This window comes from Rhopalosiphum padi, chromosome 1 (assembly GCF_020882245.1).
Source record: "Rhopalosiphum padi isolate XX-2018 chromosome 1, ASM2088224v1, whole genome shotgun sequence".
NCBI classification, from domain to species: Eukaryota; Metazoa; Arthropoda; class Insecta; order Hemiptera; family Aphididae; genus Rhopalosiphum; species Rhopalosiphum padi.
In genome coordinates, this window is record NC_083597.1 from 82,440,215 (window position 1) to 82,465,434 (window position 25,220).

The 25,220-nt window shown below is 28.7% G+C and overlaps 3 protein-coding genes across 4 annotated transcripts in view; 2 read left to right on the top strand and 1 right to left on the bottom strand.

Moving 5' to 3' along the window:
* Window positions 1-2,851: 2,851 nt before the first annotated feature.
* Window positions 2,852-5,437, top strand: LOC132917531 (syntenin-1-like). Its single transcript, XM_060978313.1, has 5 exons — window positions 2,852-3,224; window positions 3,418-3,675; window positions 3,764-3,999; window positions 4,068-4,331; window positions 4,885-5,437. Exons 1-5 carry the CDS (start codon window positions 3,174-3,176, stop codon window positions 4,931-4,933), a joined length of 858 nt encoding a protein of 285 aa, XP_060834296.1. The 5' UTR covers window positions 2,852-3,173; the 3' UTR covers window positions 4,934-5,437.
* Window positions 5,438-6,300: 863 nt separating this feature from the next.
* LOC132932259 (uncharacterized) lies at window positions 6,301-11,664 on the top strand. The gene is made up of 9 exons (XM_060998533.1): window positions 6,301-6,724; window positions 7,026-7,278; window positions 8,979-9,158; window positions 9,222-9,278; window positions 9,352-9,667; window positions 10,128-10,221; window positions 10,652-10,886; window positions 10,959-11,179; window positions 11,250-11,664. The coding sequence occupies exons 1-9, from the start codon at window positions 6,614-6,616 to the stop codon at window positions 11,436-11,438; spliced, it is 1,656 nt and encodes a 551-aa protein (XP_060854516.1). The 5' UTR covers window positions 6,301-6,613; the 3' UTR covers window positions 11,439-11,664.
* A 78-nt stretch (window positions 11,665-11,742) lies between these two features.
* LOC132932260 (ras-related protein Rap-2b-like) overlaps window positions 11,743-25,220 on the bottom strand; it is a 96,030-nt gene continuing 82,552 nt past the window's right edge. For both annotated transcript variants that reach the window (XM_060998535.1, XM_060998534.1), the window contains one exon: window positions 11,743-20,679. In XM_060998535.1, coding sequence (XP_060854518.1) covers window positions 20,338-20,679 — 342 coding nt within the window. In that variant the 3' untranslated portion in view covers window positions 11,743-20,337. The remainder of the gene's footprint in view (window positions 20,680-25,220) is intronic.

Below are 25,220 nucleotides of genomic sequence, written 5' to 3' on the forward strand. Positions count from 1 at the left end.
AAGAGAGTTAGCGGACTGCGCACACCTGGGCCATCTCGTCTATTTGTGGGGTGGCAGGGTGGACATTTACCCCCCCCCCTCGTCAATAGTGGGCCGCTGTCGGGCCACCGTGCCGGATATATGCTAGTTTTGAGCCGCAAGCTCGGTAATACGGTAATTTGAGCCAATTTTACGGGTGAATGTCGAATGTCGTAAACATTTGGACTTGAAACGTTCATAAAAAATAAATTAGCTCTCCGGAATTTTTTTTTGTGTATAGGTTAAAAATCCAATTAAATCTTTGTTTTAAATTTTTAAATTTTAGTTACCTATAAAAAAAAAGTTTTTATGAATTTCTTATTATATTTTTATTTTTTATTAATTTACTAATTTTCGTGATTTTTATGAATGTTGTCAAACTTCTAACTTTAAACGCTTATAAAAAAAACGTATTAAATTTCAATAATTTCTATAATATCCAGCAAATAATTTTTATTTAACATTTATAAGAAAAAGAAAAAAAAGAAAATGAAAATTTCTTATGCCTATAAATAGTAGAACTATTTTGAAAAATTTATTGTAAATAAAAAACAATAACATAAATATTTGGGGAAAATTTCAAGTACCTATCTATGATTATTCGTTTTAGAGTTACATAAAAAAAATAAAATCGATTTCGTCGAAAATTAGATTTTCTTATTTTTTTTTTGCTTGTTTCATAAGCTTATACAAATAAGTAGATACTGGGAATTTTTAAGTTTGACCTCTTCAAAGTACAAACTAGATCTAATTTTATGTCCAATAACATCTTGATTTTTGAAAATCGAAGCATTTTATCGACAATTAGACAACTAATTATTGTGTACTCATCTATAAAAAAAAAAAACATTTAAAAACAACACATTATTGTAAAAATCAAAGCGTTTATCGCTAGGCTTAGAATCTAAAAAAACAAATCAATCTGCTGAATCGGCATTTATTTTGTAATAATATTATTTTTGTTGTTATCTTGACATATCGTGTGAATTTTAGCTTTAAATTGACATTCAACTATTTAATCGCTGAGAAAATCTAAAAACATAATAATAAATAATTTATATTCTATAATTATGCAATTATTGCAATTACGATGCTTATGATTGCATGTATGAAGAGAAAAAGTATCTTTACTCTTCATAATGATATTATGACATATTATGTTCATTACTTTGTTATGCAAATATATTAAAAAATTTAAATTTGAAAAGCCTTAAGGGACGGGAAGTTTATTTTGCATAGGTAGGTACTATATACCTAGTACTTACATAATATCTAACATTTTTTTCGTTGATACGTTCGTTGATTTATTAATAATAAATAATAAATGTTTTGTCGTTTTGATGAATTTAAAGATTACTTACTATAAATAGCGACTATGTATACTGTATATACACAGTACACACTTACGCAAATCAAATGACACTAGCACTCATCACCTCCAAAAATTGTTATTCTGTGTTCTTTATTATAGTTTATAGTCAACAGAATTTATAAACAATACAAAAATAAAACTCTATTTAAAATAACATCAAAACATCCATTAAACAAAATATAAATATGGCATGGCAGAACTATTGGGATTCGGTCCCAGCTTCCAACAAATTGAAGAAGATAAAAAAAATGTACCAAAAACTGGCAAACTCCTCAAAACATAAACAGACGCTAAAAAGTTACTCTAACCAAAGCGAGAATAATTGGACATTATCTTTTGACCCACTCATTTCTAATCAGCAAAGATCCAACTCCTATATGGCTATATGCATTAATTGCCAACAAGACTTAACCATCCAACACTACCCAGATATCCAAAGTATCCGTGTAACACCCTATAAATACCAGACAGACTAGAAGCAGCTCTCTCAACGAAGAAAATTCTACACTCATCTTACATTTTTTTACAAAATCAATATATTATAAACAACCTCTAACGGCTCTAACCAATTTGTATAATATCTGTAAATATCCTAATGTTAAAACTTGTACTCTTTAATTTTATTCACTAATATAACATACAATGCAACATGTACACAAGGCTAATAACTTCAAATGTTGAAGCCTCTTTTCTTTTCAATAATAAAAAAAAAAAAACTATTTATGTTCTTCCAAACGGTTTTTTTTTAAATACATATGTACATTTCAAATTTCAAAATGAGTTAATTTATTAGCATTTTAAAATATTTTTTATTTTTATTTACAACAAAGTTATTACAACTGGTATTTTAGTTAAAAAAATATTGAAAATTCATCGAGTAAATAGAGAAAATGCTGTCATCTTTGAATTTGATAGTCGATTGATATTTGATTCTAAATAAATACACTACATAAATATTTACACCTACCCTATACCTACATATTAATATATTATTATTTATTAATCATTATCGTTTAGATATAATAATTAATAACATGTTAACATGTCTTCACACAGTTAATTAATTCCTACCTAGTACCTATATCGGCTATATCAATTACACACCAACTATTTATTAAGTATATCTATTAGGTATATAACTTCATTGTCTTCATTTACCTATTTAATCTAATATTTTATAATCCATTGTAATTTAATATTTATTAAGCACATATTTTTTCAAATTATTTATAAATATATATATTTAATTATATTTATATGTATTAGTGTATTACCAAAGTTTCAATAACATATATTAATATTATATTACATTTCAAACATTTTAAAATATATAAAAATAAATAAATCATTGACCCCATGTTCTCTACCATGCACCATTTCTGACACCCTACCACCTGTCCTGACATCAAGCGGTTATCAGCTGAGTGCCCGAGTGTAGGAGAGAGATAATGCGAAACAATAATAAATGACTCATTTAGATATACAGTCATACCATTGTATTATAAAACATTCTCATAGACTATAGAGCACTGACTACGGACTACAACAGTTACTTACAGACTACAGTTACAAATTTACAATACACTAATCTATGAGTTACACTGTTGCAGACGTTCCAGTAAAGTTGTAGTCTTGAACTCTTGTATACCTAGTTGTATTGTAGTCGACGTAGTCGTATTCTTGTGAGTGGTCGTTGTCTAGTTTTTCAAGAATTGTTTTCCATTTGACGATTTCCAGTCTTTTACATTTTTTTTACTTTGCTCTGTAAAGTCACACCGACATCATGTCACTGTATCCTTCTTTGGAAGATTTAAAATTGGACGAATTTATTAAGGTATGTCGTATGTGTTGTATGTTCGTCGATGAATACAATTATTAACTGTTCATATGTAATGGAATTTGATTTTAACAATCAACAGTTTACATTAAATATTGCCTATGTAGTGTGTAATGTAAATTTTATAGTTGATTATTAATACATATTTTGTTTTTGTCACATAATTTTATTATGTTTAAACAAATTGCAGACACAAAATCAAATTGTCCAACAAAATGAAAATCCACCTCCATTTATGGCTATTTGTCCACCGCATCCATCGGGTATGGATCAAGAATCACTAGGTGCCATGTATCCAATACTTAATGATTATTTGGGATTAGAGCTTAGTATTTTAGCACAAAATAACAGTATTGACATTCCTTCCCAAAAAAGTCCAGCAAAAAATAACGCTGTAGCGATTCCTTTGCAGAATAATCTAGCGCATGTGACAAATGGTGTTCGTAAGGTAAACGAGTGATTTTAACTTTACTTATACTATTATTTTTTGTGTTTGTAGAATTATTAAAATATAGCATTTATTTTTTACATTTTAGTTGGTGTTATGTAAAGATGGGAAAGGCCAAATAGGATTAAAAATGTCCACATTTAACAATGGCATATTTGTTAGTGTTGTAGTACAAGACAGTCCTGCTGCTAAGGCTGGTTTAAGATTTGGTGATCAAATACTACAAATAAATGAAGTTTTTGTTGCGGGAATGAGTGTTGATAAAGTCAACAAAATTTTTAAAGAATGTTCAGTAAATAATATTTGTGTTATTGTCAGAGACAGGTAATGATGGCAGGATAAACTTAAAATAATTTCTATTTAATAAATTCATTAATGTTTATTATTCTTAGGCCTTTGGAACGTACAATAAATTTGTACAAAGACCGTGCTGGCCAGATTGGATTTCAATTCAAAAATGGTAAGATTAACAATATTGTCAAAGATTCATCAGCAGCTCGTAATGGAGTGCTCACAGATCATCAGTTATTGGAAATCAATGGACAAAATGTTATTGGCATGAAAGACAAACAAATAGTGGACATTATTGCTAATGCTGCAGACTCGATTAGTATAACTATCATTCCAGTATCAATTTATGAACACATGATCAAAAAGTATGTTTAATAATTAATTTCATCTTCAAAAAATATTTTTAAGTTACTAGTCATTAACAATAAATTCTAATCTTATTTAACATGTGGACTGTATGCAAACACCAATTTGTGTCCTTAGGGTTGTTCAACGAAATGTCTATATATTTGGCACCAAGTGTGTCAAAATAGATTCAAATTAAATTGTTTTTTATTATTTTACTCGTGTAACTGAAAGTTTTGATCGTCAATTAGTGTGATTGAATAAAAATTTTAAAATATACATTCGTACACTGTTCTAAAGTATAACAAGTAGTAAGTATGAGAGTAGTTTCTATTTATTTATCTAGAAGTTATTAATTATCATATGTACATATTGGAGTGAGCACTACTGTTAACTAAAAAATAGATGCAGTCAACATGTTAAATATGGACTTCAGTTGTATAGCTTAGTTTTCTTTAACATTATTAAGTATTACATGTTGTTAGTCACTATATAACATAAATTAATTTGTGTTGTAATTTCTTTAAAGTTAATAATTATAATGGCTTATTTGAGTATTTTATTTTAATTTAGAATTGCACCATCATTGATCAAGAACATAATGGATCATTCATCAATCTAATAACAAAGAAGAAACTTACTCATTTGTTGAAGTCATATTTAAAGTTTATTATTTACTTAACATAGTTTCATTTTCATTTGTGATTTATCTTTGCATGGAAAGGTCATCCATTGGTTAATATTATCTAGTTTTTTATACAACTGGGCAAGATATAAAAATTATACTTTCTACTTAAATTTAACTATAATTCCTATATTACTTATTCTATGTTTATTTTTTATTATTTTTTATAAATATTTAATTCTAAAATGTTAAATATTAAAAAAAAAAACAATTTTAGTCATTTTGTAATGTATAATATATTAACTCAATTTTATTCCAATTGAAGTAAAAAAATCTATCTTTTTTTTAAAAATTAGATCTTTTATTATAATTAATAGTATTTATTTGTTTTTTACATATTTTCTTTTTTAAATTACTAGAGCACTATTTATGTATTTTAGATATGAACTAAAATTAGCTAAAGCTTTGTTGTAGTTTAATATTATAAACTATTTTAATTAAGATCATGGTTTTTATTATTTTTTAAATCGCTCATCTTATCTATAACAATATATATTTATTCATAACATTATTTTAAGTTTTACAAAGATCATCAATTTTGTTTAAAAATATAAATTATTTATGCAAACTTAAAATTCAATTTAAACAGGTATATTATTATATTCAAAAAACAATTTTGTTTTTAAGGATGAATTTGAGAATTTGTTGGTTTACTGTTTAATAGAGCCTTTTTCTTATAACCATTGAAGAATTTAGGCTAATTTAATTAATTAGATTTAAAATACCATACGTTAAAACCATAAAAAAAGAAAGTAAAATTCTAACAGTGATTATTAAACAGATGTCATTTAAAATTAATCAATATTTTAAATTTGTTTATCCAATAAGCAATAACAATAATAAATTATGTGATGAGGTATTTAAAAAATGGATTATTATGACTCATATGAACTTTCCTACTTAGTTGATTGTTACACAGTTGGATAACGATTAATGGTTGAACAAAATATTAAATATGAACGAAATTCAACGAATATATTAGATTGGTCGTAAAATCTGAGTGAGAAATCGATTCCACTAGTCATTCACCAAATAATCTAGATTTTTGACCATACCAGACCAGTGGTCAAGAACGTCAAAAAAGGGTAACCTTAGAGTAATAAAACGATGTTAGACGATGAGTCTATCTGACTGGTGAAGTGGTGACCGGTCATCGCCTCGTCGGCATTCCCCAGTGGACGGTGGCTCAGCGGTTGCGTTGTCTGATATTCAGATGAGTCGGGTTTACCGCGACGGGCGGTCCGCGAACGCGAATCTCTTTGTATTGAAATTCGTGCCGGGCGGCGATGGTTGGTAACACCGCGCAATCGCGCGCGATTTATCATAAAACATTTTTCGCCGCCGCCCGCCACCAATAGCAAACGCCGAACCGCGTCCGTCGGGTTTTTTCGCATCGTTAAATTGGTATGGCGTTCCGCGTTCATTACAGACCTACCACGGGACTACGCACCACGTCGTTTGTCCGATCACCGAATCTGCCGTTAACCGGTTAACCGCGAATTACTCCTTTCGCGTTCCGACCAACGCCGACAGACAACAATACAACATCCGGTCCCGGAACAGAGAACGAAAAGTAATCGACATACTGCATTCCGCTTCAAAGACAAGTGACAAGCTATGGGCACTTATCTGAGCAAACCGATCACCGACAAGGAATCCCATGACACCGACAACGGGTGGCTGTCTTGCGGTTCCAGTTCCATGCAGGGTTGGCGCGAGTCTCAAGAGGTAAGGCGGTGTGATTTCAACGGTCTCTAGATTTTCTAGGCTGTGGCGTCACTAGACTTAGCACTGATCCAATCCTATTGAACGGGGCGAATTTAATATATTATCTTCATATTATGTAGTTTATACAGCGGGATTACAATGGTTATTGTGGGGGGTGTGGGTGCTCTTTTGCCTTCCACCATATGATACCCATGTCTCGAGATGGGCATCAATTCTTTCAGGGAGAAACTATTTTGCATTTAATGGGATCTGTAGTGTTGTTTAATTTTGTCTGTACCTATAGATTTTTATTTTTATTTAGGACGCGCACAACTGTCTGTTGGACTTTGACAAGAGTGTGGCACTGTTTGCCGTGTATGATGGACACGGTGGTGCTGAAGTTGCTCAGTATGCAGCTGAAAAATTGCCTTCCTTAGTTAAAAACACCTTGTATGATACCCAAGACTATGAACAAGCTTTGATAAAGGCATTTATGGATTTTGACGACAGTCTAATTGAGTCACCCAGTGTTGAAAGATTAACTGCTCTCCGAGAAGATGTTAATGAAGAATGTGGTAGGTTGATAATAGGTAGTAGATAATTACGACACACTGTCTCTAAAGAGAATAATTAGTCTGCCGATTGATTGTTGTGTATTATCATGTATCTCCCACCGACGACACCCGTATTATTGGGCGGTCCCCAAATTAAGTACAATATTATTTAGGAATATTAATGGTAAATATTCGTACATTGTCTTTGGGAAACGTCGACTAGTAAGGTGATGGAAATTTGGACTTGTCACTTCCTGAGTAATGAGTCGGTATGTAATAAAAAATTATTATTCTCTTTTGAGGTAGAGTATAAGTTAATTTTATTCTTTAGAACTTTAAGTTGAAAACAAGACTGATTTTTTGTTTAAAATTTATAAAAATTTATAAAAAAAAAAAGTTATTTAGAACATTTTAGTATCTTAGGAATATAGTAGTTGTAGTGGGAGATATTAACATATACTTTATTACTTTTTTACATACCACATCATACACTTAACTCTGTTTTGATATTTTCATGAATATTAAAATCCCTCCATTTTAAAAACATCTTCGTAATTCTAGATTTATTTTACCTCAATCAATCGTCAACAGTTATCAGTTTATTAATAACAAATTTATTTATGGTATTAAATGTACTTTTATACGCCTATTTGTTTATTTAATCATGTTTTATTCAATTTAATTTTTGAATGCCATGATTATTAAGTTATCAGTAGAAGAAAAATTTAAATAGATTTTGTTAATACTAACTGACTTATTATTTTAAACACATATACTTAATTTTAGTTTTTTATTATTAAGAGTACTTAACGTGCTGTGTTCTCCATTCTTACACATAATATAACAAATTTTACATTCAGAATAATCCATTTTTGTTACTTTTTAATTTTTTTGGTGAGAACCTATTATCTCTAATTTAAAACTAACGATTTAATTATCTTAGTGGAACATTAGTTTATTTTGATATTTCAACTGAAACAAGTTATGGGTGTTTTTAAGTATAAAAATTTAATAAATTTCACAATTCACTTAAAAATTAGAATATCTAAAAGGTTCAAAAGGTCAATTCACTTAAGGTTACTACACAAAATTGAAATTGTTGAATACAAATTTGCTGTCATACGTTTTTTATTGTATAACATACCATTTTATGTGTGGTGTGTATAAATTTTATCTCAAGTTTTTATTTTATTAGTATAATATTTATTACCAGTTTTTGGTATTATATTGAATTTTTTGTTTTTTAAGAGTAAAAAATGACAATTTATTTTTTTTAATAATAGGGAAAAAAATAGAAAGTAAAATGGCAGGATAGGGAAAATACTAACATTAGTTTTCAACATAATCAATTTTGTTTCTAAAAAGAACATGAAAATTTTACCAAGTATTTATAGATTTTAAACATAATCTACTCATGATATAATTTTTTAATTGTGTTTATTCTTTTTGATCTATTTATAAATTATGCCTTACATTTTTTAATTGTAGAGTTTTTTTTATTGATGTTGAATTTTTTCTTATTTAATTCATTTGAAAGCTTACTATTAGGTTCTAGGTTCTTTATAATTTGTAATAATATGTATGCATACTTCTTTTTTTTTTATAGAAATTTGAAGTTAACATTAAATATTTAAACATAAAATAATTTACTTAATTAAGCATATTTTGTATAAATTAGTTTATGTGTAAAGATTATAATGAGATAAAAAAAAAATGTTTAGCTGACGAAGAAGAAGAAAGAGAAGAACTCAATGAACTTTATGAAGAAGCTAAAATACCAATTGAAGATATATTATTAAAGTATAAAAATACAATAATTGAAAATATGGAAAAGAAAAAAGAAAGTGAAAACGAACCTAGTTCTTCCAAAGAATCTTTTCCGCCATTACTAAAATCTGTTGGTATGTTTAATAATAATTGTTTGAGAAAATATTATGTTATTATATAACTTTTATTTTATTTAGTTCGGATAAATGAAGCTTGTGGTTCTAGCAGCAGCAGCAGCAGCATAACAGTTGAAGGTACATATTAATTTAAATTTATCTTATTACTTTCTTTTAATATATTAATAGAATGTTAAAATTGGTATTATAGATGAAGATAAAACAAATGTTGGTAATGGAATTGATGAATGTAAATCTAAAGATTCAACTGCTGAAAGTTCACCAAACGCTAAAGTCAATGGCTCATCAAATGATGATGAGAATGATAAAACTGAAAATTCTGTTGCTGAAAGTAGTAGTATTGGTGTATTCGAATGGGGCCCCGGTTGTAGTAATGGACAAAATGGTATCGAACAAATTCCTGGAATTTTGAATATAATTAATGATGATTCAGAAGACGACACAGATAATGATGACGATGATGATGATGAGGATGAAATGTTTGAAGCTTCAATAAATAAGTTAGAGTAAGATCTATAATCAAGTTAATATCTGATCCTATTTTTTATGATGTCAATTTAATGTTAAATTTAAATAGTGATATATGCAGATCCTGTATTTATACATAAAAAAGATCATGTTTAATTTTTTTATTATGTATTGGTTTTTAAAAAATAACTATGCCATATGAATTATTTTCTTTAATTTAGATAATGTCATATTATTCTATGATTCTTTAACTCAAATAATACACTTAATACAGATTTTACTAATATGGTTAAACAATATTATAGTTTAACAATGTATTAAAAAATACACAATAGAACACTATATCTTCATAAATATTATATTTATAGAATAATATTATAGTATGATAGTTTCCCGTTGCCTATTGCACTATGGTTATCAAATTTAAACTGGTAACAATGCTTGACAACTGCTATGTTCATAATACAGGTTGATATAATTCAAATAATTTATTTTTAGTGATGAATCAGATTCAGAAAGTGATGAAGAAGATGATGATGAAGAAATCCCGAGTAATAGTTTCATTTATGAAGATGACGACGAAGAGGATAAGGTAATGAATAATTATTTTATTTTATTTTAGATAGTGAAAACATTTTTTAAAAGGAAGCATCTTTCTTATTTATTTTTAATAGCTAATTATCTAGTGATTCTAAAATGTGTTGAATTGTATCAATGAGTATACCTATGCCTTATAATGCTACACTATAATTAATTCTTTAAACATAATTACCATCTATATTTTGTTCAGCGAAAGAACACTTCAACCTGAAAAATCTGTTCTATGCATCCCCACATAACATTTTACCATGGTGGAACGTGTTAAGTGAGGATGTGCAGAATTTATGTTCTTCTGCTGGACAAATTATAAACAATAATTTTAACACATAAACATTTTCTCATTGTAAAAAGTATTCAAAATTATTTTTTTGTAATTTTTATGTATAATAATGTTAATAAATATCTATTTTTCTTTATTTTAGCCAGGAAAAGATAGTGGTTGCACAGCAGTCATGGCTCTATTAGTAAATAATAAACTTTATGTTGCTAATGCTGGGGATTCAAGATGTGTTGTTTCTGTTGGGGGTACAGCACATGATATGTCAAAAGATCATAAACCTGAAGATGAACTAGAGTTAAAGAGGATTTGTAAAGCTGGTGGCAGAGTTTCAAGCGATGGACGAGTGAATGGAGGCTTAAATTTGTCTAGAGCCTTGGGTAATAATTTCTATTATTGTCCTGTATTGTCACTAAAAAAGAATTAAATAATTAAATATATTTTTTTTTCAGGTGATCACAATTATAAAAAAAATAAAGATCTTCCAAATACTGAACAAATGATAACAGCTCTACCTGATGTAACTGTCTTAGATATAACGCCAGATAATAATAATTTTATAGTGTTAGCTTGTGATGGTATCTGGAACTCATTAAGCAGCCAGGAAGTTGTCGATTTTATTTTGGAACGTATCAACAAACCAGATGTCAAATTATCATCAATTTGTGAAGAAGTATGTAGATATAATAAATTAAATATTAATTATTAATATATCAATAATTATGTTAAATTCATAATTTTAGCTGTTTGAACTATGTTTGGCACCCAATACATTAAGTGATGGTACTGGCTGTGACAATATGACATGTATCATTGTCAAGTTAAAACCTAATCAAAAGCGTTCTCGTACAGATGACAAAGAAGATGATTCAGAAGGTGGCGAGTGTAAAAAACATAAATCAGATTCAATTGAACCTGAATCTGTACATTAATGTTCCTCCTGGTATTGAAGTTTTGGTTTGACGAGCTGTTTGTATTTGTTTCTGAATTTTACAGACGCATGCGACTGATTTATGGATTAATTTATTTTCTTAATTTTTAACAAGAAAAAAACATTATCTTATAATTTATATAATAATATTATTGTAGTGTAGTTTTATTATATTTTTCATAATTAAAATTTCATATGATAATAAAGTTATTTTATCATTTTAATAATATTGTACATAGTTAATTAAATAATTTGACAAGTATTTTTTTATTACTTATATTAAATATATATACATTGTATATATATTTATTAGTTATAATTTTTGTTCATATTTATTTATTTAAATATTTCAATTAGGTAATATAATTAATGATAATTCATAAAATATGAAATAGAGTAACAATAATGTTAAAGTATATTTATTTAATATAATTTGAATTAATAATATAACACTCACTAAAATACACAGTTTTTTGTTAAAAAAGTACAAAGGTATAGTCTTCATTGGAGTTAATTTAAGTAAGTTCATTTTCATACTTATAATATATTTGTGTGTGTAAATTAATTTCTAATTTTATATCATAGGCTTGCTGCATAATGTTAATACAAAAACATCACTAAAATAGTTATGATGGTAAAATCCCAAGCAGCTAAATTTATAAAACAATTTTTATTAATGAGTTAATATGTAGAAGACACCAAAACCGACAACAGATCACAGATAATGTTGTTATCTTTAATATAATAATTGGTTAATTTCACTAAAATATTAAAATTTTGCAAATCAACATTCAGCAGTGTAGTTTTATACGTTACCTAGTACCATCCTATAAAGCGGTCACGAAAATTCAGGTGTGGTGTCCTCTTAAAATAGAAACACAAAATCTTAATTCTTTGAATTTAAGCATTGTTTAAAATAGAACAGTGGTTCTACACTAAAAATATTTTCCTATACAATATGGACTACGGTTTATGAATGTTAGTCATCTGTAGAAGACAAAAAAAAAAAAATGAATAATCCTGTAATGATTTATTTTATTCCTTTGGATTTTGGATAGAATTAGGCATTAGGATATAGTCTTACGCATGACTGCATGAGGTAATTACAATAATTGAAATAAAATATTTACATTTATTTTAATTATACTCAGTATTTAATACAGCTGTTAAGCTTCATATAACAATATTATTTATCATTTTAAACATACTGTAGGTACTTATATCAAAACAAACAAAATTAATAATTTTATAATACCTTTTTACTTTTTAGCACAGTTTTTATACCTATTATTTTAGGTACAGACTACTATAGACTTACTATGGTTATTAATGTAGAACCACTGGATGTCTGGAGATTACCTTTTCAATTTTTAGGTAATACAATATTTTGGTATACCTGAGTTCATTCTTTTATAGTCAGTCTAATTATTTACATGGTTAAAATGATGTTAATAATATATTAATATGTTATAATATGTATTAAAACAATACCATGTTATATGTATTTAAACAATATGTGATCACATGATGTGTGGCCGTTTATGCGGGTACATAGATACCTATTTAAATAGTAACTAATCGATACTGCAGAAGTCCGACATTTAAAAAATATCGTACAGTCGTGACTAATAAACTTAAAATTTACATGGTCAAAATCATGGTATTATAATAACTGTACGTTCGATTGAGAATATTTAAATACCATCTACAGTATAGATATTACCTAATAACCTATTAGATACCTATCTATTTGCATACATGTCGGTTGAACGGCGTTTTAACTGTGCTACTAGGGACTTGTTTGAAGTAGGAAATATTCAATATTATGTACAACTGAACACTGAAGTATGAAAAGTGAGTTAGTTGACACATGGTACCTATATGTATATGTATTTATAATGTGCTGACTATAATATTATGATATTTTATGTCTAATCGATTTATTGATGTAATTTTTCGTTCGATTTTTAAACAAATGAGACCGAATCCATAATGTTCCAATTTTCGAGGATACTGATGTAAGTGATTATATTGTAATGTCACTTCTATATACTAATAATATAATACCGATTACGACCATCTAATAATTCAAAAATAACAACTCGAGTCCTAATGGCTAATTACTGTTCGTATATAGTATAGTAATATTGACAGGTGATTAAACTCATAACAATTTGTATATCTATGCATACTATATAGAGAAAGTGAGGGGTTACAGTAAGATTAGGTAGCAGAGTTGGCTGTTTGGTAATTAGTTTGTTTCAAACTATATTTCTGTTAAAATCGACATACCTAGTTAAAACTTATAAGGTGTTCAATTTTTTTATTATTGCCTATATTATACATTTAGGTATATGTTTTAAAAATTAAGATTGAAAATATCTTTACATTTACAATACATATAAATTAATAAATTATATAAAAACTTGTAATGCTCTAGTACAGGCAGTGCCGCAGTGGAGTATTTAAAAAAAATCATAATTTCGAAATATTTCTATAATATATAGTACAATAATAAAAGAAAAAATGATTTTTACTAAGTATCTACTCAAACATTTAAATTGAACATTTAAAAAATAATAGCTAGGTACTTTTATTAAACAATTTTTATTAACTAAACTAGATTTAATTTTTTTAAATAAACATTTTGAATTACCAGTAAAAATGATTATATATTTATATTAAATCAATTATTTTAGCTTATTTATTCGACGATATACCTTGTCGAAAGGTATAAGTCATAAGGTGTATGATAGTGATGATAGTCACGCGACTCGGTGTTGTATGTTGTATTTATAGGATTTGTATGCCTCAGAGCTAAACAAATACAAGGTAAATTAAATATTGAAATACCATATTATATTCATAACTCCCGCATGGCCGCATACGAAAAATACCGTAAAAATTACCGTTTCGAAAATCCCTTAAATTTTTCCACCGGAGACATTTTTGACCCCTCTAAATGCACAGTACAGTGCACTGGTATTTTAAACTTAATAATAAACCTGCATACTTTTTTTGGTTGACAAATATTTACGGATCTTTATGTGTTTTATTATTTAAGTACTAGTCAGCAGTCACCTGAGTCTAGACTAGCTGGTAATTTTATATTTTTATTTTTTACCGACGTCGAAAACATACATCAGTAAATACGTAGGCAGTGGTGGTTATAAGGGGGGCGATAGGTGGATCGTCCCCCCTTGGGATTTGGTTTTTTTAAATTTAGTATATCGCTGACCCAATAACATCTACAAGGTGTGTACAAGGGGTGGGGATGGTTGGTTTTATTTTCATTCCCCCCTCCCCCTTGAACAGCCAGTGTACGTAGGTATAGGTAGATACTAGGTGGTATACGTGTACTGTGTACTCAGTACCTGCGTCTTGCGTTTTCAGTCTACCAGCTCATAATTATAAATCATCCATCATCTCAAATATTAGTGAAAAGACAAGTTTTATGCTTATATCTTAGCTGTTAGTTAACAATAATATTAATATAATATATTATTTACTCGCAAAGGAAGAATTTATTGATTTCAATTACTTATTCAATATGTTTAGTTTCACATGTCTGCTATAATCAGACATTTTGTGTAAGTCACTCCTATAAATACGATAAAAGGAGTATTTAAGTATAAATAGTTATAAAGTTTTAAAATAAATTATTTATGGAGGTATGTACAAGATACTTATATTGTATTAGACTATTATTATTATATATAATTCAAAAAAAAGTACTCGATATATATTTTATATTTTTTTTGTATTTTTACTCCGAAATCGACTTAAATAGCTTAATTATTAGCCGGTATACTGCAGCGTTCTGCTATCGTCATCATCTATATAGAACGGCGAAGTGTTTTTTTTTCCAAGATCAAACTATATAGGTAGGTTGGTAGGAGGTACATTAGAAAAAGTATGAAATAAATAATAAAGGCACTTTCGCATAATTTCGTATAGCGAAAAACTAAAACAAACTTTTCCGGATAGGCTGCGGTTAGGTAGGTATATACTTCCAACGACCGTTTTGTCATGTTAAAAATAATTCATTATAAACTTGCTATAGTTATACACACTAGGTGCGCATGTATCGCGGTAAAAAGTGACTATATTATAGTCAAGTAAATTGCGCAGCCAGAGTCCGGCGAACACACAGACACACAGTTAAAGTAATTCGCCGATTTAATAAAAGTCGCAGCTGAAAATAGCGAAATGTGTTGCTGCTTATAATTCGACTTTCCGCGTTTACAGTTGCAGCAGCCTAGGATATTCGAATAACTGCCCGAATAACGACGCGTGTATTTGTACAAATATTTTTATTCAACAGCGGTGTAGCAGGTATCATAATATTATTATTATCGTATAAAAACCGTTTAAAACCAGATTTGCAGAACGTAATTCGCTCGCGTAGGTATATATAGGTATATATATTTATGGGTTACCTACGTTTAAATAAATGCGTTTAGTTAATACCACGTCTATAGTATGTATGTAGTTAGATACCTCTATCCTCTGTGGCTTTATGTAATGTGTTCAACGTTTTTAAACGAAAGTATACATACTATAACATATAATAATATGGAATACGACTTGGGTACCTACGTCTAATGTAATGATATAATCGACTATAACACTTATATTAAAATACCTAATTATTATTATTATTTATTATTCTGCATAGTGACAATTCAGATTAATATTTACGAGTAATTAATACGGCACGCGTTGCGTCGAATTTGCGAATAATGTATTATATAATATTATGTCTTAACTTTGATTAGTTTTATTAGTTTTCAATGTTTTCATTATTAATATAATACCCAAATGTGTTTAATAATCCGGAGTTAAACGAGTCATCTACGCAGGTACGCTGCAGATATACCTATTAGACGATTTATGACTTTCCAATAGGTGTTTCGACTTATGCAAGTCACAATCATAGGTGTGCACAGACTTGAATTTCAGGGGATCTCTACAGCATTTTTGGGCCCTTTTCCTTGAATCTAATATCATTTGTCATGATATTTAAATTTTTTTTTTTATGATTTATAGTTTAAACTTTTGTATAACATTTAGCTATTTAACATAAGGTTTTTTCTAGGTACATAAATTTAAAATATTTTAGAAAAAAATTACATTTCTGGGATTACAATTTTAGGGCCTTATTTATAATATTTTGGGGGTGCCCAAGCACAACCGGTGTCCCCCCGTGCGCACAATATGTATATATTTTGATAATATCAAGTAACAACGTCATAACAATTTTGACAGAGGGTTATAGGATTATTATTATTTATCACAATATCAACATGATTTTAATTTTATTTAATGTTGGCGTACTTATATGCAGGTACCTATATTAAAATAAATGTATATGATATACAGTACACAGTTTTTATTATTAGCTTTTCAACTGTTTATAAATATTTTATTGTATTTTAAAATAACCTTACTGTATAACAGCTTTCAAAAGTTTTTAATTTTTGAGAAAAATTTTTTCAGAATCTAAATTAAACAAAGTACTTAAAACAGTTTAAACTGAAAAAAAAATATAATACATGTATTTTAATCGGCGGTATAAAGATTTTACGGTGGAAACGGGAATTAGTTAATATCTTATTTGTCGAAATGGGTATTGGTGGAAAAGTGAAAGGTACATTTTTGATGGAAACTTGTTATGGCTGTTCTTTGTATGAAGGGTCTATCGCCATTCGCCTCCACAGTATTTGTACTTATCATTAAAATTTTTTTCTTATCAATATATCACAGTGAAATATAATTTTCAATAATTATTGCGTGTTTTAGAGCCACAAGTATTAATTATATGGTTCATGTTTAGATTCTATAGTCTTTGGTTTACTTAAGTTCAAAATAAAAGCTGTGTAAATAATAATAATTTAAAAATCTAAATAGCTTAAAAAAAACCAATTTTGTATTTTAAAAGCTGGCAAATTAGCTATTTTCATCGCAGTACTTATTCAAATATTAATACACTGGAAATTATTTTTTAGGAAGTACATTGTTTTGATAAGTAAATAAGGTAGGCGAGCAAATGAGGACAGATACGATGGCACTCTATAGAAATATCGAATTTTAATTTGTTTCGGAATTCTAAGTATATTGTGTATCTCAATAGTGTACATATAGATTTACACAATACATTTTGTGTCATTATTGACATTATTCTCATTATTTTACCCACCTTTAAAAAAAAACGAGTTGGAGTCATAGATTTTAATGTAATTATTAATTTTACATCACATACATCCAACAATAAATATATTATTATGTTAATTACATGCATATTCACACTGAAGTATATCACAACCAATAAAACATATAGATAAGACTTTTGACGCCACACCTACAGTACATTTTTCGTAAAATAATCAAAACTTGATTCAAAATTAAAATTTTAATAAAAGCTTCCGAGGTATCCTAAATAATAATCTTGCATTTAAATTTTATAATAAGTCAATTCACGACAAATTTAAAAATAACAGAGTAAAGTGGATCATTGTGAACGATAAGTGTACTTTGTTGTACGTCTGTAAGACTTTTAAGATGGAAAAAACATACGCGGGCGAGGCGTCCTTTTAAGAGGACTTTTAAGAGTTATTCCTGTATTTTTTGTCTCTGTCTTATAAGTTAAAACTCACTTTATAATTGAAATAGCAAAAAAATACAGCCAATATCGTTACCTACGAGTTTAATAATAACAGAGTAAATGATTTCAACGTCATCTTTAATGTACAATAACGCTCAATATAGTCATTTAAACTTTTGGTACTTTATCGCGAGCATTCGAACCAAACATTTTTAATAACATTTAATTTAATCGGTTAAAGTTATTTTTCTCTCTATATTATGTTACCTACCACCGACCGCCCAATAACTATATCTAGTCGTATTATGGTAATTTGAAATTTGCATTGGGAATCATTAAAATAATTACTTACTTTTTAAATTTTAGATAAATGTACATAGCATAATACAATATTATTATTGATATTAAAAATTCATCATTCAGCATTCTATAGAAAACTAGTGTAGCGCGGAAATCGTATTATATTAAATCGACTTTTAAATTTTCTTAAATATACAGGGTTATATAACGTATCCATATCTTACATTTTTAAAACATTGAAAACAAATTACACATAGATTAATGTATCTCTATCACGAAACAGTAACGGTTGTCGACGAGGACGAACGCGCGACGTTAAAACCTTCCTGCCGACGCGGTGTATATAATACTATATATATATATATATATACGTAAATGAAATTTGCCGACTCGATAGAGTGACGACGCTACAGAAGCTGCAATCGTGCCGATTTTGAGACCAATTTACAGTTTACAAGTTGTGTTAACTCTGAAAACTTCCAGACAGGAAATCCTTTTCAGGTAAGTCTGCGTACACGTAAAAACCATCTGCGCGGATGAGATAAAGAGAATTTCCTTTTTTCTTTTTCCCTCTCTCTTTCTCTCTCTCCACAACAATCCGGAAGCTATCGCGAGTTCGCTATATGTGCTCACACTCGCGGTATAGCCGCAAACGAAGTTTGAACAATACAATGTGTATACTTTATATATTATATATATGTGTAAAAACCCAGCTGAAATGTCGTTTAGAGAGAGAGAGAGAGAGAGAGTGATTTTTACTGGTAGTTTATACCCGCTAGCCGACCAACGTATATACACATATATGTTTTTTCGTGTTAATCTTTCGATCCATAGGAAAAATCCAAAAGGCGCTGGTGTTTTGTCTCGAAAAATCGAAGACACGTGGATGTCTAATTTCTATTGTGTATTCCTATCGCCGTTAACACGAACCGCGAAGTGTCTTATTCTTTCCCGTACTTAGGTGTAATATGGGTTTCGTTTATATACAAATAGTATTAGACTCCTTAACACTCCTCGCCCTTGAATTAGTTATAAACACGATATATTACACGGCTAACATATAAGATATTTAGATATTTACTATATCAAATAAATAAATCATAAACATTTAAAACGGTTAAATAGTCTATAATAAGTCAAACGAGTTAGGTATACGATATTTATAATTAATTTAAATAAGCCAAGTAAAACGTCAAGTATAACAACGGAAAAATATCCATCTGCAACGGTGTAATTAGAATACTAATAAAATACTGTACACGCAATATTGTTTAAATGTGTATAGCGATACTGACATTCGACATGCAGTTATTACCATCTATACGATGAAATTTCCTAATTTTGGTGCCTACGTCGTATTCATTTCATGTGTTTTTTTCTATTTAGTTGTTTTCCACGTTCGTTTAAAATATTATCCAAAAATTTTCATTTATTTAGAATTTCAACGTGGCGAGGCGTGTTTGCACCGCTATTAGTAACTATAGCTAATTATCCCAGGAGCTAGTGGAGGTCAAACCGCGAGAGGGGGGGAGGGTGAGGGGATAGATCTCCCCCATGATTTTTTTCATTAATATTTATAATAATTAAATGTATGTATAATATTGTACTATAATGTTAAAGTATTAAATTTTGTTTTATTTTTTATGTCACACTCCCCCACACCCCATGAAAAAATCATTTGACTGCCACTGTCAGGAGCACCAGGAGCATCAGCAGTAGTACCAGCAGTAGTAGTACCTATAAAAGTAGAAGTATGTACAGTCAGAATTCAGAAGTAGTAATGGTAATAGTAGTAATTAGTAATTGTAGTTGGAATCATAGATATATAATTAATAATTATGTAATATGTATTCAATGGTGGGGTGGTATATGAGTATTTGCAGTAGAATGCGCAGTCGTAGTTAGGCATATGCGAATATTCCTACACGCCTTGTACATAGTAGTGGTAGTTATTATTTTTCGTTTGATGTTTTTGTTTTTGTTTTTAATTTTCTTTTTACGATATCGAACACGAGTTGCGTTTCGATCTACCACCGCCTCCACCGCCGCCGCCGCTGCCGCCACCGCCATCGTCTTTGCCGCTCGCCTTTTTCTGCAGGTGCGCAAGTTGCGCCGGCGTGGGCACCATCGACCCCTGTCCCGAACCGCCGCCGGACGGCAATGATTGTCTTCGCGCCGAGTTCCGCCGCAACGACGGTCCTAGGTCGTACTTGATCTTCGCCTGGTTCAATAGTTCCTTGAAAACTTCACCCACGTTTATGTTGTCCTTTGCAGACGTTTCCACGAAACCGTTTTCCCAGTCCACTTCCACCAGGCACGACGTCTCCTCGTACGGTACCTGCCGACAGAATAATAACGCGTCAATGTTGTTTTACTGTGGTTATATACCTATATATATATTAAAATAATATACGAATTATTAAAATTGCATGAAATGCGGAAATTGTATACTAATCTTATCGTTTATCGGCTTATGATTTAGGATTAGTTCATGATTTCGCATATTTTTTCCTGCTTGAAAAATACCTATCTTACAATTATGTAACAATAAAAGCACCCATGTAGGGTGATTTGATTTAGAGTTTCTATTTTTAATATACACCCCAGACTGTCTACTCCGTATTATGATACTAGACAGTAGACGTTTTTAGTATATACAACATCTCGATAATTACTAATTTTATTTTATCTAAACGATAGTTAAGCGATCGCCTTACTAATAATATTATGTACTACTCTAAAAAAATATCTTTTAAGGGCTGTAACTAGTAAACATAAACTTCCTTTTGTCTATTTGTCATTTGCTACTGCACATAAAAATAGGGACTGCGTTGTAGTGTTTGTAAGTGCGTAAACACGCACTAGAGATATATAGTATTATATCATCATTATAATTTATAGTATATGTTGCAATTACTGTATATCGACGTAACACTTAAATGTATATGACCTATTGACTTCGTAGATCTATAGGTATTATATTGGTGTTAGACTTAGGCATATAGCAATAATACCTATTGATTTAGGTACTTATATTTTTGAGTTCTGCACAGCAGAGGTGTATGTGAATTAAAGATTTTTTTTTTATACAAATTACGAATTGTATTTAAAAATATGTAGTCATATTGTTGTTGAACTTTTACAATTATATAAAAACACATTTAAATAACTTAATATAATAATAATATCTTTATTTTTTATAGTTGTATTAATTGTTAATGCAATTAACATGAAATTTAGGTACTGTAAAAGTTGTCACATTTTATTCATTCAGTATCCTTGTATTTTAATACAAATGACGCAACTAAATCAAAAGGTTTCTTTGATTTATAAAAATTGCAATGCAAACGAAAAAATAAATTATAAAATGAATGTGCTTGCTGCAATATTGAAGCATATAATGTACTAATTACTAAAGTTATAGTACTATATAACTATAATAAGTAATAACTGATCATTGATATAATATACCTACATTGGCACACGGCTACATACAATGTACGCATAATATTATGTACCTACTGCTGCAGTAGTACTGCAGTCTGCAACAGGTCAATCTGTCTATTGAATTACATCAACTTGTTGCGTTGTCGTTATGAAGGTTACTTATCAGTTATCGGTTATCAGTGTGGTGGTGGAGTCGCGGTGCCCTGTGCAATTCCATATTATGTTAAATGTACTAAGTCGGGATCATATAAAGTGTGTGATTATTTTTTTTAGCGAAAAAAGCTCTTTTTTGTATACTGAAAAAAAAATACAACAATCATGACGAGGACTTATTTATACGCATCCTCTCCATAGTATTATATATACATGTCACGTTCACGCCGTATACACCGGCTGTGCGTACAGTGAAAAGAAGGAAAAATTACAATTGTGTTTGGCGAATTTTGAGTTGAATGCAAACGAAACAATTTGCATAAAACGTATATAATGTTATATAATATACCTAAGTACCTGCCTGTCTTACCTATATATACCTATATAACAAACATTTTACGCCGGCCGCTGCATGTATATTTACATAGGTATATATATATAGGTTGACGGATGCGTAATTTTTTTTTTTGTAATAAGCCCATCTGTGAAACTGACATCAAATGTATTTACCTATCTGATGTGTATAAATGATAGTCTTAAACGATATTATTAAAAATTTATAATGCAGTATTACAGTATTGCTTTGTTCATTTTTTAATTATTTGATAAACTATATCAATTGAAATCACTAATCATAATTTAAAGAGAGGAGAAATCCAATAAGATTATGATTAAAATGTAATCAAATAGCCTGTATCTCAAAACACAATTACTTCTATTGCACATGCATCACCATTCACCAATATAAAGTGTGAACTATTAAATTATTATATTCTCTGCAGTTATAATATAATATAAAGAAATAATTTATATTTTTTCTAAGTCACATCAGAACATTCATAACTAGTTTTAATACAATTATGACAATGTATCGATTTTTGAAATTTAGCACATTTACGCATCGCCGTTTGTACATATGATAATAAATACATAAAAATAAATATATAAATATTCTATGTATCTAGTGTTTTAATATGACTATAAGTATTAAAAAAGCAACTTCGTATACGTTTATCTTACGCCCTAGCTATATGTGAGCAATATAAAAATTATAGTTATAAATACAAACCCTGCAAATGCGCAATGTACAAAAATTCTAAAATTGTTCTCAGAATTTTCTTGTAGATAATACATTTTCTAATCGCATTAGCCTATACGCAATAAATGACATAATAAGCTTATTCCATCATAATATTCATAGCTATTAACTTTTTTCGAAAACAAAAATAAGACACACGGATGAAAGTTATATAAAAACACTAATATTTAGTGCATATATTAAATAACAATTGAAAATTGTTTCGTGACCTGTAAAACTTAAAAATAAACATATATATAATTTGAATTATATTATATATATATATATATATATATATATATATATGTATGTATGTATGTATCAATGGTACATTGATGATTGATATATTATCCTAAAGACTCTAATTAGTGATCTGGCAGTTCTACGTAATACAAATAAACGGTATATTTTGCCTATGACTGTGTGTTTTTTTAAAAAAAATAGTTTAAGTATAGTCAATTAGTAGGTGGTGGTCTAGTGAATCTTGTGTGGGTCATTAAACTAGCTGTACCTAATTGAATTCAATGAAAGATGATTCTGAGTGGACACAGTGTGTGATTATGTTTATTTCTGTTAATTTCTAATAATATTTTTATTATATCCATATTACTATTAGTAGTCCTAATTAATTTTTCTACTAGATATACTTACGGCAGGTTGGACACATTTTACCTATGACACATCTCATATACGTATTATTATATTATTTCATTTAATATTAAAAACTATATTACTAACTTATTAGACTGAACAATTAGAATTTGAAAATTTCATTTTGCATAGTAAATTTGTAAAAAAATACAAATTACAGTTTTTGGAAAACAACATAATTATTAAATACATTTATTTTTGTTTAAATATTTGATTTCATTGGCGTTGGAATTTATGTAAAAAATTGTGTTTATTTCTTATGTATTTTAAATATTTTTACGTTGTTGTAAGAGCAATTTTTATGAAACTATTGAAACTTGTATTACAATTTTAAGCCTAAGCTATTGCAGTTAAATAGTTAACTAAAAGATAATATTATGTCACTTTTTTCGTGATTTCATTAATTTTTAAACTTTAAACGCTTTAAATAATAACGCATGTTATCGACACTTATAAAAAAAAACCATAATAAGTAGAACATTTCAAATGTTTGTAAATATTATAATAAAAGTCAAAATATTTTGAAAATTATAAGATGTCCTCAGAATATAAAAATATATAAATGTTTGGCATCCGGCATATTACGATATATATATATATATATATATATATATATATACGAATATTTATACATTCCTCGTATTGTGGTATTATTCATTAACATGTTTATTTTTTAGAGAAATAATCTAAATGGGTAACATAAAAATTATTTTTAACTTATCATAACATTGATGGATGTTTATTTTATAGTATTCAGATCGATAGACATTTTAAAGTTTAATTTAAATGTAAGCAGTTATATTGTTTAGAACCGTACCTACAATGTAGGAGGGTAACATACGATTTTCTTAGTTTTTTTTATTATCTTTGATATTATAAAAAAAAAATCCATGTAATCATAGCGTATTGTAGACTATAGTTAATACTTATATATGGTTAGATATTATTAGGGAGTCATTAGTTCTAACTTTTTGAGTACACCTAAAATATATTCAAACACCTAATATACGTGAAAATAAAGCGTATAACAATACGACGAAAAAAAAGGTAACATTATTTAACTGTTGTAGGTAAGTTTAGTATTGAAATGTCGAATAGCGACGCCCATCGTATACATTGACGTCAATAATACGTGGGTGACACTATAGGTATGTAATATACTTGTATTTTTCAATTTTATGAAACGTTTGGGGGCCACATGAAATATAAGTGGTCATCATTATATCATACACGCCGATTCAAATAAAATGCGTTTTCTTTGTTGTCAACGATCGACGTCTAAAAAAAAAAAAAAAACGTGTTGCGTAAACGATAAGTATATAAGTATATATACTTACGTATTGAGAATTTCGGAAATTGGAAACATTATATAGAGTTTGAACGGATATCCGACGTTCAACAATCATTTAGCGTGTGCATGACGTAACGATTGGCTATTATTGTCAGAGCATTTATCGTTTTGCATGCGTGGTACGACATTTATAATAGGTATACCTACTTAATATAAAAAAGGTGGTCAAGTGGGTATCGTTCTGCTGTATAATTGAGAT